At 41.7% G+C, this 18,060-nt stretch overlaps 1 protein-coding gene across 1 annotated transcript in view; it reads left to right on the forward strand.

Moving 5' to 3' along the window:
- Positions 1-592: 592 nt before the first annotated feature.
- Positions 593-18,060, forward strand: part of LOC117883170 (solute carrier organic anion transporter family member 1C1-like) — a 40,993-nt gene continuing 23,525 nt past the window's right edge. Inside the window, exons 1-8 of the mRNA XM_034782245.1 lie at positions 593-833; positions 5,640-5,781; positions 7,337-7,469; positions 8,182-8,303; positions 10,129-10,275; positions 11,416-11,514; positions 13,381-13,626; positions 16,940-17,104. Coding sequence (XP_034638136.1) covers positions 663-833; positions 5,640-5,781; positions 7,337-7,469; positions 8,182-8,303; positions 10,129-10,275; positions 11,416-11,514; positions 13,381-13,626; positions 16,940-17,104 — 1,225 coding nt within the window. The 5' untranslated portion in view covers positions 593-662. The remainder of the gene's footprint in view (positions 834-5,639; positions 5,782-7,336; positions 7,470-8,181; positions 8,304-10,128; positions 10,276-11,415; positions 11,515-13,380; positions 13,627-16,939; positions 17,105-18,060) is intronic.

Here is an 18,060-nt window from a genome sequence, read left to right on the forward strand (position 1 = left end):
TTGCTTAAAGGTCAACACAAGAGATTAAAAATATTTCCTAAACCAATTTAGGGACTGAAATGATTAACAAGGCACAGTGGTATGTAGGCATGGTTTTAAGAATCGTGGAGATATTAATATTTGGAAACAAAATATTTGGTTTTTAATCTACCTCCTTCTATTTACCTGCCAAGACACAAGTTCAGGCTTTTTTCCTGTAATCGTTGACAAGATCATTGAGACTTATGGTCCCATCTGAACTGGCAAGTTATCATAGCGAATTAAAGCCACATTATTTTTCATGTTGCTCGTTGACTGATCTCAAGGAGGTAGAGAAAATTTGATGGCACTTAAAACAATTAGCTTATCTATAAACCTAATGATCTCTATGTGAAGTTAAAGAGTAATATTTACTAGCAATGCTTGATCAAATGCCTAGCAAAATCAAATCTATGCAGCACTGAGGGGGAATGAAAACACAGTTGGTTTATTGTGTATGATAGTAATTTTATCTATCTTGTCTAGGTAATCTGATTGCACATTTCCATAAGTAAACTTCTAACTCCCCATGTCTATTTTGATTATAAACTGGTAATTGCTGTCTGCACAAGAAGCAGTTTGGCAGGTTTTAATGTTATGTGACATAAGCTTTCAGTGCGGAGCCCCTACTTTACCCTTTTAAAATGTTCTTGGTGTCTTCTAGATTAGAGACCAACGATATTATCATGGAGAATTCAGCAAAAGAAAACGCTCAATTGTTCTCAAAAACCATAATCCTGCCAATTGACAGGTCTTCATCTAAATCTGAATCTTCTGCTTCCAAGGAGAAACAAACGTGCTGTGGAGGTATAAAGGTAAGGAAGAGCTCTGAATTTTACAGCACAGACCATTGAATGGCTGAAGTTTTGTTGCTGGATGCGTTTCCCCCCCAGTATATTTCTCACTGGAACGTTACCCTTTTTCCATTCAGTGTAAAAGTGATATAGATGGATCTAATTTATGAAGTTCTGATGCTGATTCAAATTTCCCTAACTTTTGGGGATGTTCAGCTCTGGGGCCATGGTTCAGGCTCACGTGTAATGTGTGTTCAGTAGCCACTATTAACAACTAATATTTACCCACAGTTACCAGCCCATGGTATTTCCCTGAGTTAACAATAGAATAGTACACTGGTTCTCAAACTTCTTTTTTCGCCGAACACTTGAAAATCTCTGAGGGTCTTGGCGGACCACTTAATGAGCTTTCCTAATGTCATTTGTACCATTAACTAACTATTGTAAAGTGCTTTGGATAAAAGCGCTATATAAAAAAACCCTTAATAATAATGAATGTTTTTTTGTTCTACAAATAAAAGCGCACAACTCATATTTTAATATCAGTAGTCTTGCCTTTCTAAGCAGATGGATGTGCCTTCTCTCCCCCGCCATGGCAGCCCCTGAGCTCTGGCTGGGAAGGAGGGGGGTCTCTCCCTCTCTCCCACACTGCAGCAGCCTCCGAGTTGGGGCTGGGAAGGAGGGGGGGTCTCTCCCACGCCACAGCAGCCCCAGAGCTGGGGCTGGGAAGGAGGGCTGTCTCTCCCCGGCAGCCGCAGCCCTGGAGCTGGGAAAAGTCACCTCCTTTCTCTGGCCGCCACAGCCCTGCATGTCCCAAATTCCCCCCACCCGCTCTTCTCACCCCACTGCCCCCTCCCACCTACCCCCAATTCCCCCCAAGGCCACCACCTCACCTTACATGTGCATCTTCTCCAGGGTCCAGGCACCTAATTAGTGGAGCCACGCCTGTGCAGCTCCACTAATTAGGTGGGTGGCCCTTCATTCTCTCGCTCGCCTACCCAGGTGTGCACCTTAGAGGGAACTGTCTGCGGACCACTTGAATGGAGCTCACGGATCACTGGTGGTCCATGGACCCACAGCTTGAGACAGGGCCGGCTTTAGGTTTTTTGCCGCTCCAAGCAAAAAAAAAAAATGTGCCGCCCCAAGCACATGCTTGGTTTGCTGGTGCCTAGAGCAGATCCTGGTTTGAGAACCTCTGGAATAGTAAATGTTTGTAGTACCAGTGTGTGGGGTCAGTAAATGTCTTTTTTTTTTTTTTTTAATTGGCAGTCCTGGTAACATAGGTGTCTGGAATTTGAAAAATGATTCCTACTACTTTACATACATCTTGAACACTTCACCGATGGAACAAACATGAATTTTGATTTGTGGTACTATGAATGAGAGATCCTGAAAACCAACAGTAATGTGTTGGGTTTTTTTGGTTCTCATCAAACTCTGAGCCCACCCAAAATTGCTGTGCTTGAATGAGAGCACTCTCTTGTGAGTTCAACTTCAGCAGCCTCAGACTTGTGATGTAGCATTGCAATGTGATAATGTCACAACACATTCACATTACAATACCATCCTGGAAGAGCACTCCCTCTGGAAATCAGCCCTGCACAAGCGGGCGGTAGAAGATCAGTTACTTTTTCATGCAACTGGTCTTTTCTTGCAATCTGCACTCCAGGGATCGGCTTCTGCCGTGGTGTGAGTTGAGTTCACTGTGGTATATGTGGTCACAATCTGAATCAGAACATCTTTGGCTTTGCCTAATTCTTGCTCCCCTTCACATTCTTTATTCCTTCTGGTTTTCCATTGTTACAGACCATTGTTTCCAGTTACAATCTGAGCCATAGAAAGAGTCCATATTCATAGAAAGCATCCCATTGGTTTCAATGAGATTGGAGCCTGTAAATTACAGCCCATACCAGATAATCTGCTCTGTGATACAATGATTCTGGTAATTTTGTACAGAATAAAATGACAACTCTGACAACATAAACTCCTGAATATTTCCATTGGTCTTATCTACCACCACACAGATATCCACTGATGGCTGAAAACTGGGCCACTGTTGCTGAGAAATTAAAAACAAGTGGTATTAATTAAACCTACATTATAATTGCAATAAAATCATTGCCCCTCTGTTTGCTCAACAATAATCTGATTCCCTCATTGAATAAACCTTCAGTCACAGTTCAGCCACTCAGGAATCAGCTTATTGCCTCCAAAATACACTAATATTATAGCTCAAACAATTAGTCCAGTTTGGAAATTTTGCTGCTATCACGCTTCCGGGCCTGGAAAGCTGGATCAGTTAACCTCTAGAAAATGTGAATAATGAGGAGTTTCGGCAAATTGGTTTTGTAAACGGACAGCCTTTCACAAACTTTGCACTTAGGTTTACTTACCAAAAAAAGCACCAGCTGATTTATGGTGAGGTCAACACCCAACTTTATCTATGTTTGGAAGTGAGCTGGAGAAGGATGGAACATCCTGGGCATTTCTACATTGCCAGTTTAATTCAGAAGCATTTTTGCTACCTCCTGATGTCAGGTTCCCTCTTAGGTAGTTCCAAGACATTTAAGAAAACTGACATCAAAATATGTCTGAAAACGAAGAGGTTTGAAGTCCTGTTTTCATTACATCATCTACCCCTGAAAATCATATTCATGTTTTTACATGACCATATAAAATCCAAAGTCATTAACGCGCACACAAAGGAAAATGACAGTTATGCTTATTTTCCTTGGAAAGCTTTCTGAAAGCCCTCCTGGTGGGAAATACTGTTCATACTATACAAAGTGGGGAAAGTTTTATTTAAATTATAGCAGGCACTTAGGAGATTTCCGCGGTAGCAGCCCGTGCTGGGAAGCAATGCAAGTGGGACACTGGGAAATTAGAAAGCGCAATGCGAAAGTTTGCATTAAACTTCAATACCAATTCTACAATCAATAGACCAAATTATGTACTAGGAGGGAAGTGTTCCTATGGAGCTCTTGATTTACCCCGTTTTGTGTAATTGTACTTGGGATAGTCATAAATGCATAGCATGGGGGAGAGTGTGGCCCTTGGTGTGTGTTATACATTGTGACGTGCATCATTGCTATGGTTTTTTTCCTACACAAAGAAAAGCCATATACGTGCAGTCAGCACAGCCTTTGTTTGATAGTGAAAAAACGACGTGTGGCCTCCATTAGAAAGCATACAGTGTTTGACTCTATTCTGGAGCTGGTTGCATCTGACTGAAAATAACTAGCTGTGCAAAAAGAGATGTGGGGAGTCTCCATTTAACAGATACAGTACACAGAAATCTAGTCTGTGTTAGGGCTGGCCTTACTCATGGTAGCACGTAATGGCTAGGTCCCTAGATCATAAATCTCCCCCATCTCTAGTGTCCTCAGCCCGGTTGTCACTCCAGCACAGTGGTGGTCTCTCTTCTGGCAGATAGTAACTTGTCCCTCCACCCAGGTCACTACTGAAGTCCACCCCTTTCGTCTAACAAAGTGTAGAAGTCCAAAATCCCCCCAGAAAGAGTTTCTGGCTTGGCTCAGCTCCGGGCCCCTGAAGACTTCACAACCTTACTTCAGGGCTTACAATGTCTTTATCTCTCTTACCTCAGGTTATGTCATCCTTGTTGCTGGTTGGTAGGGGAGCCCAGGCCCGCCCTCTCTGCAGGGCTCTAACCCAGGGCTCTGTGAGAGGCGGTAATATCAAGCACCCAGGCATGCTCTGAGGTTACCTCCCTCGACCACTTCCTACCATTTACTTTCTCAGCTCAGTGCATGGTCATATTCTCACAAACAATCCGAGAAAAGCTAGAGTGCGGGGTTCTTTAATCCTTAAGGATCTTTAATCTGGTCCTCTTCTGCGGCCTTGGGTACCTGTTGCTTGCAGGCCCCCCTTCTCTGCAGCAACAGCTCCTACTGTACCCTTACTTGGGCACTCTCAGATAGATCTTTCACCACTTGCTATCCCTGTCCCCCTTTCTGAGCTGTCTGGCTTGCTTTTAAACTCCACCTCCTGCTGGAGCAGGCTCTGCAGGTGCAGTGGGATGGGACCACTTGGGCCTAGAACTGCTCCTTAACCCTCTTCTATCCCTGTGTGGGGTTTATATACCCCATCACACAGACATAAGAAAAAAACATATATACCTGAAGTTACTATATGACAGGATGTTTGATGGGGGAAAGATCGTTCTACAAAGGACATTTTTCATATGAAGAATTTTAAAATGAAGGTTTGAGGATGGCTCCTGGGATTGATAAAGGGATGCAGCACCTTTTGTCTCATGCTCATTGGTTAACATCCAGTCCAGATTGGGGTTGTTTAAAGCCCCTATTCTGCAAGTTGCTCCATAGTAGCAGATTCTCCTGTCCTGGGTCCCAGTGACTTCAGTAAGAACAACTTTCAGGATAAGGGTTTTAAAGTTATTACCATTGGATGGCTGGTCCCCTATGTGAAATGGGTTGCTACTGTCAGTCTATTCCCTAATGAATAAGTGTTCATATGAAAAAAAACCTATTCAAATTGACAGTAATTGCTTCTACAGGAGGCTGAATTATCCCCCTAGCCCTAGAGACAGGGTTTGCTTTGTCATTTTGTTGTCTCCTGCTAGAGATAATAGCGGTGTTGTCTGACAGTGAAGGAAATTTGAACTGCTGCTGTCCATGAGCTGTGGATAAACAGAAGATTGTCAATCCAGCACCTTTCACAAACACGAAGAAAAATCACTCATAATAATAATTAATAATAAAAGTATATTTTAAAAAAATGTTTAATTCAATTAATACAACAAAATATTTGTTATAGTATGATCTTAATTACCATCGACTTCTCTCACAGATATTTCTTGGCGCATTATCCTTTGTTTACTTCGCTAAAGCATTGTCAGGAAGTTATCTAAAAAGTACCATCACCCAAATAGAAAGAAGATTCGATATCCCTTCTTCTTTGGTTGGTGTTATTGACGGCAGCTTTGAAATTGGTATGTGGTGCTTTCATTTTCAGACAAAACTAATGCCACCTGTCATTGTGGCAAATGATCGTACAAATCTCATAGGCCTATTGAGGTTAAATGAGATCCATCTGGCAAGAGCAAATGTGGCCTTTAATATGTGTTTACATTTGGTGTGACAGTGATGAGACTGCGCTTAACGTGGCCCTGACCATGTAATGGTTGAAACTGGGGTGGTGACTGCTGCTTTAGAGATGGTTCTTGTTAGCACTGTTTTTCTGAACCAGCATGGACAGGGATTTTATTGTGAGAAATATGATAGCCAGGGTATAGACTACTCCCCTAGATAGCACAGTGCAGGGTTGTGGCGGAGCCTGATTCACCCATAGTGTGGCCTGACACAGAGTGTACTATTGGCAGTGGTGAGGAGTGGCAGCGCTAGCAGCTGCCCCACTGCCAATTCAGCTTTGGTCCTGCACTCCCTCTGTCATGACGGAGGGGCTGCGGGGCCAAACCAGAGTGAGCACATTGGGCAGGGGGAGGCCAGTGCTGCTCCACCTTGCGGCTGCTGCATGGTGAGGCAGGTCCTACTTCAGGGCTTCCCACAAGGGAGCCTGCCCAGCCTCATCCTGTCCCCCTCTCAGGGATCGGGGTGTGATGCTGCACCTGGACAAGCCAGGCTGAGAGGCAGGGGCTGAGCCTAGCAAAGACTTGGAGCGTGGAAAGCTGGGACCAACAGCTACAGTGGGGTTGGCTCCACAGGGACTGATGGGGTGTACCATGGGGGAAAATTCCAGGGGGGCACCTCTGTAATTAAGTGCTGTGGTAAGGGAGCTGCATACATCAGACCACGTATTATTCTTTCCTTAGGAAAGCCCAACCAGAGACATGTACCATGGAGGTTATTGGTTACCTTGAAGCAGTGTTAAAAGGGTTTGGCACTGGTGTTAGCAGTAGACAAAAGACAATAATTTTCTTGTGCACTGTTCAGCCCTCTCTCCCCTGGCGTTGTCACTGTGAGATCCCCTCCTGTGTGATCCAGGCAGGATAGCTCTGTGACTTGGTAAATGGTGAGAATACAAAGGTCAAATCCTATATTGCCTCCATTGGTCAATGGATCAAGGGTACTCCTGCACTGAGATCTCCAACATGACATTATGTAAAGTTACCATCAAACCTTTGGACTTATGTCAAAATTTCTTCAGTTTAGTGTTTTGTGGCATTTTAGCACTCCTGGGAATATATTATTGGCTAAGGTACCCAAAGTCCTATTACTTGGCTGCCTCATTCCCTTCCCACTTCCCCCCACCCTGCTTGACATTCCACCTCTCTTTCCAGTGACTGGCATCTGGCTAGGTCCTCGTTTCCAGCTGCTTCTACAGGTGCCCATGTTCTTCCTAAATGATCCTGGACACTTGCACAACTATTTGGAAACAAGGAGGAGACCCACCACCATGTGAACAGCCATCTTTCTGTGGACCCCAACAACTGTTATATAGGCCAGGATTTGGGAATGACTGGTTTAGCGTGTAGTTCACTTATGAGTGTGTTGTAAATCCAAGTTACCTTTTTGTATTTTTCAAAGGGAATCTCCTAATCATAATTCTTGTAAGCTACTTTGGAGCGAAACTTCATAGGCCAAAGATAATTGGAGCTGGTTGCCTAATAATGTCAGCTGGAACCTTTCTAATTGCGATGCCCCAATTCTTTATGGGACGGTAAGTGCAAAGCAATCTGTTCTTTCTGTTCAGAAAGAAATGCACTAGCACAGAACTTACCTTTTGCCCATGAACCTATTTAAACTACATAGACACTGTATGCACCAATTCAAACCACATAGACACTGATTGTGGAAGTGCTGATGGGAACAGAGAGTAATATGGTTACTATTATTAATTGTTTATTACAAATAGATTATTTATTACTATAGTTGAGCAAATAATAGAAAAAATATTCCATCAATATCCATGCAAATTTGAAATTCATTTCTGTTTAGTTGACATTTGTAAGCCCTTTCTGGGCATGATCTAAAGCCCGTTGGAGCCGTCTATGATAAAGTGACGAATAAAAACAGAAAATAGTGAGTAGGAAAGAACTATGTAGGACCCAGAGGACAATCCCACTATTTTGTATTCTACACTAGACCAGATTTGGAACTCAGAATACCAGGTGATCTTCTGGGATGTGGCCCCATGCACACTTCATACAGTACAATATTCTTACAAAATACATTTACTTATGTAACCCCTCTCAACATGTATACATATAACCTGTAATCCATGCAGCTTGTTGGGATCACCTTAATCAGATGCACCTGAGACTTCATTTAAGTGCTTTGGTACATGTGTATCTTCAATGAGGATGCAATGAAATTTTCTGTTGTAATATATCGTAACGGGGAGAAGAGTAAAGATGTTGATTTTTACACAGCTATAGGTATGAGATATTTTCTTCCTCCACCAATTCTACTGTCAGCATCTCCCCATGTCTACAGGATAAAAGCCAAATACCACTCTCAGTCTTAGAAAGGTCTCAAGCCAAAATAAATGCAGGTAAGAATATTCCATTTAAAAAAAAATGTATTGTGTATGTTGTAGGTGGGTCTGGTAGCACTGGCTATTATGAAGATTGCACAATATGTCACATTATAAGACCCAGTTTTCAGTTGCCATACTTTAACTATTTGGGGTGAAATTTTCCATGCTGTGTCTGCCTCTGGCTGAAAGTTTCTGTGGAAATTTTGGCCAAATGGGTTCCGCCAGTTCCAAGAACAAGCACAGCACAACTCCCATTGACTTTAGCTGGAGCTGTGAGCGCTCAGTACTACTGCAGATCTATCCCCAGGATCTCAGATCAGGCACCCAGAAAACAAGGAACGCACAATTTGTGACTACATGTGAAAATTCTGGTTTAAGTGACTTGTCCAGCATCACATATACATTGCGAATTCTGTGGCAGAGGCAGGGATAGAATCCAGTTCCCCAGGGCAGCATTCAACTGCTGTAACAATAGGACCTCTTCTCTTCTCTCACTGTGTATCCCCTGCCTCATTCACTATGTACTTTTCTGCTTCTGCAACAAGTGAAGCAGGAGGTCCCACAGACAACAGCCTCTTTCACTGCACAATCCTGATTCATCCCCAGAATAGCTCCATGTTGCCACACATTGAACAACAGGAAGAAAACAATATTAAATAGCTGCTCCTTAAGTGAGCACCGTCCGTCCTGTGCACTCAATGAGGCAGAGGCCCTATGTAAAAAAATAAATAGTATGTGATCATGTAATTAAAGACTGTATCATAATACAACATGCTCTAAGGGGCCAAATTAAGGTTGCATAAGCAACCTTAATTCTGGCATTTCTTAACTTTTGAGCGCTGACTTTGTGACCTTAATAATGCTCTTTTAACATAGTTTGTGTGTGTGTTACATATACACAAGATATATCCCAAGCAACCATGTAAAGGCAATTATCTTTGTTTCATATCTGTGCTACTTTTTGCACTAGAAACATAGCTGAGCCTGCTTTAATGCCATCTTTTAATTCCCCCAATCCTGGGGCCAGCCAGAGGCTAGTAAGATCCCTGGCATAAATTGAAGCAGCCTGAAAAATGCTTATTTCCAGCTGCCTGTGGGTAGGGATAGCTAGATCTTAAGAACACCCTGAGATACCTTCATATAGGAGAATGGTAAGGATTGCAGGGATGGAAGTGCTATACGCCATCTGAGCATTCCCCCATAATTGTGAATTCTCAGTGGGATAAATCTGCTGGTTTTACAGCTGCTTGGTGCTGCATCAGTTTCACAGGTGCCTTGCTAGGTGGGATGACTGCCATAAAGCCGTGTGTGCAGGTTCTGCGGGAATCTCAATAAACTCAAATATGTCAACATTCAACATTTATTGGTCCAAAAGATAAAATAAAGCCTGGTCTTTGTCATTGCATTGGCACCATCCAGGAATTGAAATAACCTATTACCTGTGTGGCACTGAGGAAAATATAGATTCCATAGCCAATAGGGGCTCTACTGATATTTGCCTGTATGACTTAAAGAGAACCATTAGAGTCCCTTTTATCTCTGCTCACAATGCTACAGAATGTTAGCTGTTTGGATGAAATGCATGAAGTGTGTGGTACAGCACAGGCACTGAATCTGGTGCATAAAACAGCATAGAAGTGGTTTAAAATTCCATTCTGCCGACTGGCCTTGGGAGTGTTGTTTTAGCTTTGCAATAAATCTGTGGGCTCAGTTCTTCCTTCCAGTTACACAGGTGCCAACAGGAAATGTACGTGTACATCTGAGGACAGAGCTGAGTCCTGTGTGTTCAATGTCAAAATGTCACAAACCATGTCTTGTTTTACTCTCTTTCTGAATCCAGGATGTGAAAAAGAAGTTGGATCGTCCATGTGGATCTATGTTTTGCTGGGGAATCTTTTGCGTGGGATAGGGGAGACTCCTATCCAGCCTTTGGGAATTACGTATATTGACGATTATGCCAGCGAAGAAAGTGCTGCTTTCTACATTGGTAATATAATAATTCAAATTACTTGATCCTAATGTCTTATTTTTTGCAAGAAGTAAATTGAGTTGTTTTCAGTAGCAGAATGAGTGACATTAAATTAACTTGTCCTGATTATTTTGCTTGCATGGTTTAAAATTTTCAAGGTTTTATTTAAAAGTTGTGTGCATTTTAGGGGCCAAATTCCACTCTTGATTACACCAGTGCAATCCCATTATCTTCATTGAGAAAATAATTTGGCCTTGGATTCCTGCTGCCACCTTAATCTTATTAAATCTTCTGCATGTGGATTAGTGGATTACACACTCAATTCTCTGGAGGGGAATAGAAATGTATATAGCATAGATTTATTTGTAGCATGGAATTTAAATTATGGACAGACAAACTATGATGAACAGAATCAAAACTTGGAATCTTCCCTCCAAACTGAATCAGAACCAGTCATATGTTGAGGGTCGAAATACTTAAAAGAACTTTTTCCCTATTGTGTTTCATGTGTGACCATACCTGTATATTAAGATGAAATACTATCTGGAAGGTTTTTTTTTTTTTTTGAAGTATTTCTAGTCTGGTTACCAGAAATTTTATGCAAAAATTTGTTCTTGCAAGATTTCCAGATCAATTTTGAAAACTCAAAAGATGTGTGTGGGTTGGATAAGAGCCAAATAAAAAACATCTGAACTTAATCCAATGTGACGTGCTGAACCTTTTTGAGGTTTGTCCATCACTGATAAAATATGTTGGTTAATGTACACACGTTTTCTGAGCACCTTATACATAATTTGCAACCCTGTTGGTGGCACTTCTGAATTTGGAACACATATTTCCATGAAATCACTTATTCCATGCTGAATTTGGTCTGTTAATTGGGTGACAGCAAAAAAACAAAAGTGAAATTTTGATGCAATGAGCCAATTTTTGCTTTTTGATACAATGGTGCTAGTCTGGAACAATTCCATTATCTGGGAATAAGAATGAGATTATTTTGGATTTGCACCAATGTGTGTGAAGGCAGAATTTGGTCCTGCATGTTAAGATGCAGATCACTTTTCACTGATACTGTACACAAGAACAGAGCATGACAATGTATGAAAACAGAGTCATGTAAGGCAGAAAAATGACAGTTTCCTTGTGGTTTTTTTGCAGGGTGTGTACAGACAGTTGCAATTATCGGCCCAATATTTGGTTTTCTTTTAGGATCCCTCTGTGCCAAACTATATGTTGACATTGGCTTTGTAGACTTGGGTAAGTCAGAAAAATCATTTTTAAAAATTGTTTACTCTATGTGTCGCATTGAAAAGTTCCAAACCCTTCAAAGTAAATGATATGGGGGATATAAAAAGGCAGGTTAAATTAAAGGCTTGAGGGTAGTTGGCTTTGGAAGTTTTTAAACTGAAAAATTATTTCCAGCATAAGAAGAATTCTCTTTTCTCCCCCCCCCAATCATAATACTGCTTAAATTAAATAAGACATTAAAATACAATCCCTTGAATTCAGCAAAACCCGTCAGTAAAAAAAAGTGATATATTCTGCATGCATGTTTTCTAAAATAATGGGATTTTGGATTTTTTTGTAGAGACTGAATGCCTAGAGTATAAGAAAGGGACTGAATGAGGTGTAAGGTACTTCTCAACATGAATAAGGATGGCAGAATCTGATCCAAAAATAGGTCATATAATTAGAGCTGGTTGGAAAATGTTGTTTATTCCCCCCTCCCCAAAGATAATTTTTGACTTTTCAGCAAAAAAAACCCCACCCCCCCCCCCCCCCCCCCCCCGCACCAGAAAAACTGGTTTATTTTTTTTTCTTTTTTGGACAATGGTTCCGATTTTTGGTTTTCTGACTTTTTTTTAAGGAATTCAAAACTTTTTTTATTAAAGGTAAGCTGAATTTTTTTGTTTGGTCAACCTCCCCCCAGTTTTCATCCAAAAAAAGTTTGGATGGAAATTGTTTAACCATCCTTAAATAGACTCTTTTAGTGAATGTTTTGAATTCCTTGTCCTGACTGTACTGGGACGGGGTAAACAGCAATGCATAAATAACTCTTTGTTGTTGCTGTATTTTTGAAATCCGTTCTACTGATAAGATGATGCTCTATCAGTGGGACTGATCTTGTGAACTGCCGAACACTTGCCCCTTCCACTCTTATTGACTTAATAGGAAGTTGCTTAGCACATGTCATGAACAAGATCAGAGTTTGAATATGAAACATTGATCGAAACACGTGGCACAATTATTTATTTTTAAACCCTACAGGTAGATAGATTTTGTTTGTGTCAGTGCTGGAGAAAATACAATCGGGATTTTGATGTGATATAAATGCTGATTACATTGAACCCAAATCACAAGTTATACAGAAATATGAGAACTCAAAAGAAAAACTCCCAGTCTGCATGGGAGATGTGGCAGCATCATGGTTATATGCTTCAATAGCAACCTTTCCGACCACTTAAGGAACAGTCAGGGGTGAAAGTAACTTAAAGGTTACCGGTATGCTGGAGTCCTGAGTGGGGGCGTGGCCTCAACCGGAGGGGGCGTGGCCTCAACCGGAGGGGGCGTGGCCTTTCAAGATTTAAAGGCCCTGGGGCTCTGGCTGTGGCTGGGAGCCCCAGGGCCTTTAAATCACCCTGGAGCTACCAGCGGCAGAGGCAGCTGGGTGCTCAGGGGTGAATTAATAGGCTCGGGGGTCTGGCCACCGCGGAGCTCTGGGCCCTTTAAATCACCACGGGAGCCCGGCTGCCAGAGCTCCGGCAGTGATTTAAAGGGCCCGGGACTCCCCGCAGCAGCTGGAGCCCTGAGCCCTTTAAGTCACCACCACGGAAGCCAGTCTAGTCCAGCACGGTGTACTGGCTCTTGCTGGTACGCTGGACTGGACCGGCTTACTTTCACCTCTGGAAACAGTGTAGCTAGTTTCTAAAGGGGTGTGTATTCCATAACTGTCAGAAAAGTATTGGATGTGGGTGGGGATGGTGACTATGGAAAAAGAGATCTGGGGCTCTGTTGAAGAAATAAGAATCTCTACTGGGAGAGGTACCTGCAAAGTTTGCTTTGCTCTTAACAAACTTTCACTAAATATGCAAATATGTCCCTCTTTCCCCCCCTGTACCACAGACAGTATAACAATAACTCACAATGATGCCCGATGGGTAGGAGCTTGGTGGCTTGGTTATTTAATAGCAGGTGTGTTAAGTGTTCTGGCTGCCATCCCATTCTGGTTCTTACCAAAGCACCTGCCAAGACCAGAAAGCAGAAAGGATTCCAGTACCTCCTCTGAGCAGTCAAAGTTCATTATTGAAGATAACAGCGAGCATCACAGATCTTATGAACAGCAAGTAAAGATACTTGAAATGGCGAAAGGCAAGTAAACACATTTTGTTTTATAACTGTTTAGTTTTACACCTTACCTTTCAGGCCTTACCTTACCTCTGTTTAAAGGCCTCAGAGTTGATATTGGCTTAGTGGCACATTAGGATTAGCAATATGAACAAAAGGGGCCCTCTAATTGCTTCCTTGCCCCTCATCTCCTATGGCACAGTTTCTCCAGCTGGGTTTTTGACCCTGAAGTGATCCATGAGGCTGTTGGGGAACAATTTGCAAAAAGGCTAGATCTTTCCCTGTAAAAGATGTATGTTTAAACAAACCCAATACAAAGGGGACCTATAACCCCCCCCTCAAAAAAATAGCTAAAATTACAGAAAGTTTATAACCCCCTACTGTAAAATCTTGAGGTTGATTGCAAGCACCATGTTCAGAAAAACAAATGGGAAAATAATTGGCTTCTATTCACATGAACAAAATGCAGGAAAAGGCAAAGTTATGGCATCTGCTTGTATGGAAGCAGGACAAAAAAATATTTTATTTATAAGACCAAGCCACACTATTTCAGTTTAACTAATGCCCTTCCCTCTAATTTCTGGGAATTTTACGTCAGCAAGTTGGCAAGAGAATTCCCAGTTATTCACTAGCAACACCTGGGATTTTGAATCAAAGTGAAATAAACCTGGGGATGTTACAGCATTTTGGCTACCTAATGATAGAAAAATGATGGTGGTTCTTTATTTAGTGGATGCATGCAACATTTATGCGCTATAATGATATATATATAATGGTTATATGCCTCATGGCTTATATTCCACTCATTTACATTGAGGTCATGAACAAGCCAAGGATATAATCAACTTTGGCTAAAGCCTGAATTAAATCCCTCTCTTTATGACAGGGAGGAGAAAAAGGAGAGAGAGAGAAATTTAATGAGGGCCTGAAAGTAAATATTTTTTCTTTTATTAATTGCTATGCCTACCTTTTGCTGGAAATATAAAAATATCACAAAAAAAGGCTTTGTGTGTTGTATTTCCAACGTGCCTCAAAAGAGAACAGAAGAACGGCCATACTGGGTCAGATCAATTGTTCATCTAGCCCAGTATCCTGTCTTCTGTCAGTGGCCAATGCCAGATGCTTCAGAGGGAATGAACAGAACAAGCAATCATCAAGTGATCCATCCCCTGTCACCCATTCCCAGCTTCTAGCAAATAAAGGCAAGGGACACACACAGCATCCCTGACCATCTTGGCTAATAGCCATTAAAGGACCTATCTTCTATGAGAATATCTAGTTCTTTTTTGAACCCTGTTATGGTTTAGGCCTCTGGTAATGAGTTCCACAGGTTGACTGTGCGTTATTTGAAGAAGTACTTCCATTTGTGTGTTTTAAATCTGCTGCCTATTAATTTAATTGGGCAACTCCTAGCTCTTGTGTTATGTGAAAGAGTAAATAACACTTCCTTATTTACTTTCTCCACACCAGTCATTATTTTATAGACCCATCATAGCCCTTCTCTGTGCTTTTTTCAATTCTAATGTATCTTTTTTGAGATGGGGTGACCAGAACTTCATGTGGTATTCAAGGTGTGGACATACCATGGATTTATATAGAGGCATTATGATATTTTCTGTCTTACTATCTATTCTTTTCCTAATGGTTCCTAACACTCTGTTAGCTTTTGTGACTGCTGCTGCATATTGAACAGATCTTTTCAGTGAACTATCCACAATGACTCCAAGATCTTTCTTTACTGGTAACAGCTAATTTAGAATCCATCATCTTGTATGTATAGTTGGGATTATATTTTCCAATGTGCATTACTTTGCATTTATCAAGATTGAATTTCCTCTACCATTTTGTTGCCCAGTCACACAGTTTTGTGAGATCCCTTTTTAATTCTTTGCAGTCTGCTTTGGACTTAACTGGCTTGAGTAATTTTGTATTGTGTGCAAATTTTGCCACTTCGCTCTTTGAATTCCTTTTTTTCCAGATCATTTATGACTATGTTGAACAGCACTGGTTCTAGTACAGACCTCTGGGGGAAACCACTATTTACCTCTCTCCATGCTGAAAAATGACCATTTATTCCTACCCATTGTTTCCTGCCTTTTAAACGGTTACTGATCCATGAGGGAACCTTCTTTCTTATCTCATGACTGCTTACTTAGCTTAAGAGCCTTTGGTGAGGAATCTTGTCAAAGGCTTTCTGAAAGTCTAAGTACACTACATCCACTGGATCACCATTATTCTCATGCTTGTTGACCCCCTCAACGAATTCTAATAGATTGGTGAGGCATGATTTCCCTTTACAAAAGCCAAGTTGACCCTTCCCCAACAAATCATGTTCATCTATGTGTCTGATAATTCTGTTCTTTACTATAGTTTCAACCAATTTGCCTGGTACTGAAGTTAGGCTCACTGGCCTGTAATTGCTGAGATCACCTCTGGAGCCTTTTATAAAAAATGGTGTCATATTACCTATCGTCCAGTCATTGGGTACAGAAGCGGATTTAAATAATAGATTACTTACCACACTTAGTAGTTCTGCAATTTCATATTTGAGTTCCTTCAGAACTTTTGGGTGAATACCATCAGGTCCTGGTGACTTATTGCTGTTCAAATTAACAGTTAGATTTATCAGTGAGAACAGGAAATCAAGGTATTATAAAGTCATCTGAAAATATTGCCTTCACAGATCCCTTCTCTTGCATGTGTGTGAGTCAAAGAGTGACTGTTGAAGCAGTTTCCACAGACAGCAAATTGAAACTTATCCAACCCTCTCTGCCCTTTAAAGTTCATCCAGCTCTAAAATATATACCAAAGCTGATCAAAGTAGTGATGGGGCACAGTCTAGTTAAAGCACTGAGTGGGGAATCACAAGATCTGGATTCTAGTCCCAGATATTCCACAGACTAGTTTTTTGTTGGCCTTAGATTTCCAAAAGGGTCTCTAGTTTTGGGTGCCTCAGCAGTTGAGTAAGACAATTTGACTCATATAGGGTCAAGCCAGTTGAAGCCAGTGGGAAGTGTGAGTGCTCAGTGCACCTGAAAATCAGGTTCTTAGTTGTTTAAAGTTGAATACCAAAAAAAGTGAGGCACTCAAAACAAAATACCATTTTTGAAAGTTTGAAACTTAACTAGTTTGTTCCTCCCTCCCCCCCGCCCTCCCTCAATATGTAAAATAGGGATCATACCCACCTCCCAGCAACGCTGTGGAACTGACTTCATTAATTTTTATTAAGCATTGTATGGTCCTTGATGGGAAGGTGCTATTGAATTACAAAATACTATTCATATTAATTATTGTTTTTCCAGTTTGCTTTTCACTAACAGAGCATTTTGGTTTGCAGATTTCCTGCCATCAGTGAAGAACCTCTTCGGAAATCCAGTTTACTTTCTATATTTGTGTGCAAGCATCATTCAGTTCAATTCTTTAATTGGCATGGTAACATATAAACCAAAATATATTGAGCAACAATATGGGCAATCATCTTCAAAAACGAATTTTGTTATAGGTATGTTAAGTCAACTTCTTGGTACCTTAAAAATGGAAACCTTTAGGATTGCCGATTGGTAGACAGAAATGGGCAAAAAATGCTTCGGAAGACTACTTTCTGCTCCCCTTGTAATATTTTTAAATATCAGATGCTGAACATGAATCAGTTTTATCATTGGGTTTAGCATTTAATTAACTCTGAGTTTAAGTGTATGCAAGAGCTGCTGCAAGGGATTGTTGAGATTGCTGGTTTACTTACCCTTCTTCCAGAAAATATAAAAGAAAAATATCAGGCAATCACAAGAAAATAACTTAAATCAGGAATTAATTTTAAAATAATTTCTGTAAATATATATTTATAAGTATTGCTCACTTCCTGACTTCCCATTCCAACAAACTGAGCATCAGTTCAGAAAGAGGGGTAGGGACCTGTCACGGGGTCACTCACCACACTGGCGCCTCCTGCTGAGTGTTTCGGGAATTAGCTCAGCCCCAGTGGATGCACCCTTGTGTGATGGTGGCTCTACTGTCCTCACCTCCATTTGAAGACCCCTTACGGCTCCTTCCTCTCAGCGTCTGCTTTGTGGCACAGCCCTCCCGCCATGTCACCATCCAATTTCCCCCTCTTCTGGGGTACTCCTCCAGCAAGAGTCCAGCCACTCCTCGTAGCAGCTTGGCCGCTCCTTCAGTGAGGGGGACCCAGGCCCGCCCACTACTCCAGGTCCTGGCTGAGGGACCCTGCCAACAGCAGCTTCCTGCTGCCTCTTCCTTCCAGGTCACTGTCTCTATTCCCTGAGCCACTTCCCCACAGCCTCTGTTCCTTCTTCTCCTGTCTCTGGCTCCAGCTCCTTTGCCCTCTTCCCCAGGGCCTCAAGCATGTAAGTCCTGGCAGCCTGCCAGGAGCCCTCTAGGAAGCCTGTCTTCTCCTTAGGGCTCCTTGCAGCAGACTAACCCACTCTGGTCTGCATCTTCCTT

Source organism: Trachemys scripta, chromosome 1 (assembly GCF_013100865.1).
Source record: "Trachemys scripta elegans isolate TJP31775 chromosome 1, CAS_Tse_1.0, whole genome shotgun sequence".
Taxonomy (NCBI): domain Eukaryota; kingdom Metazoa; phylum Chordata; order Testudines; family Emydidae; genus Trachemys; species Trachemys scripta.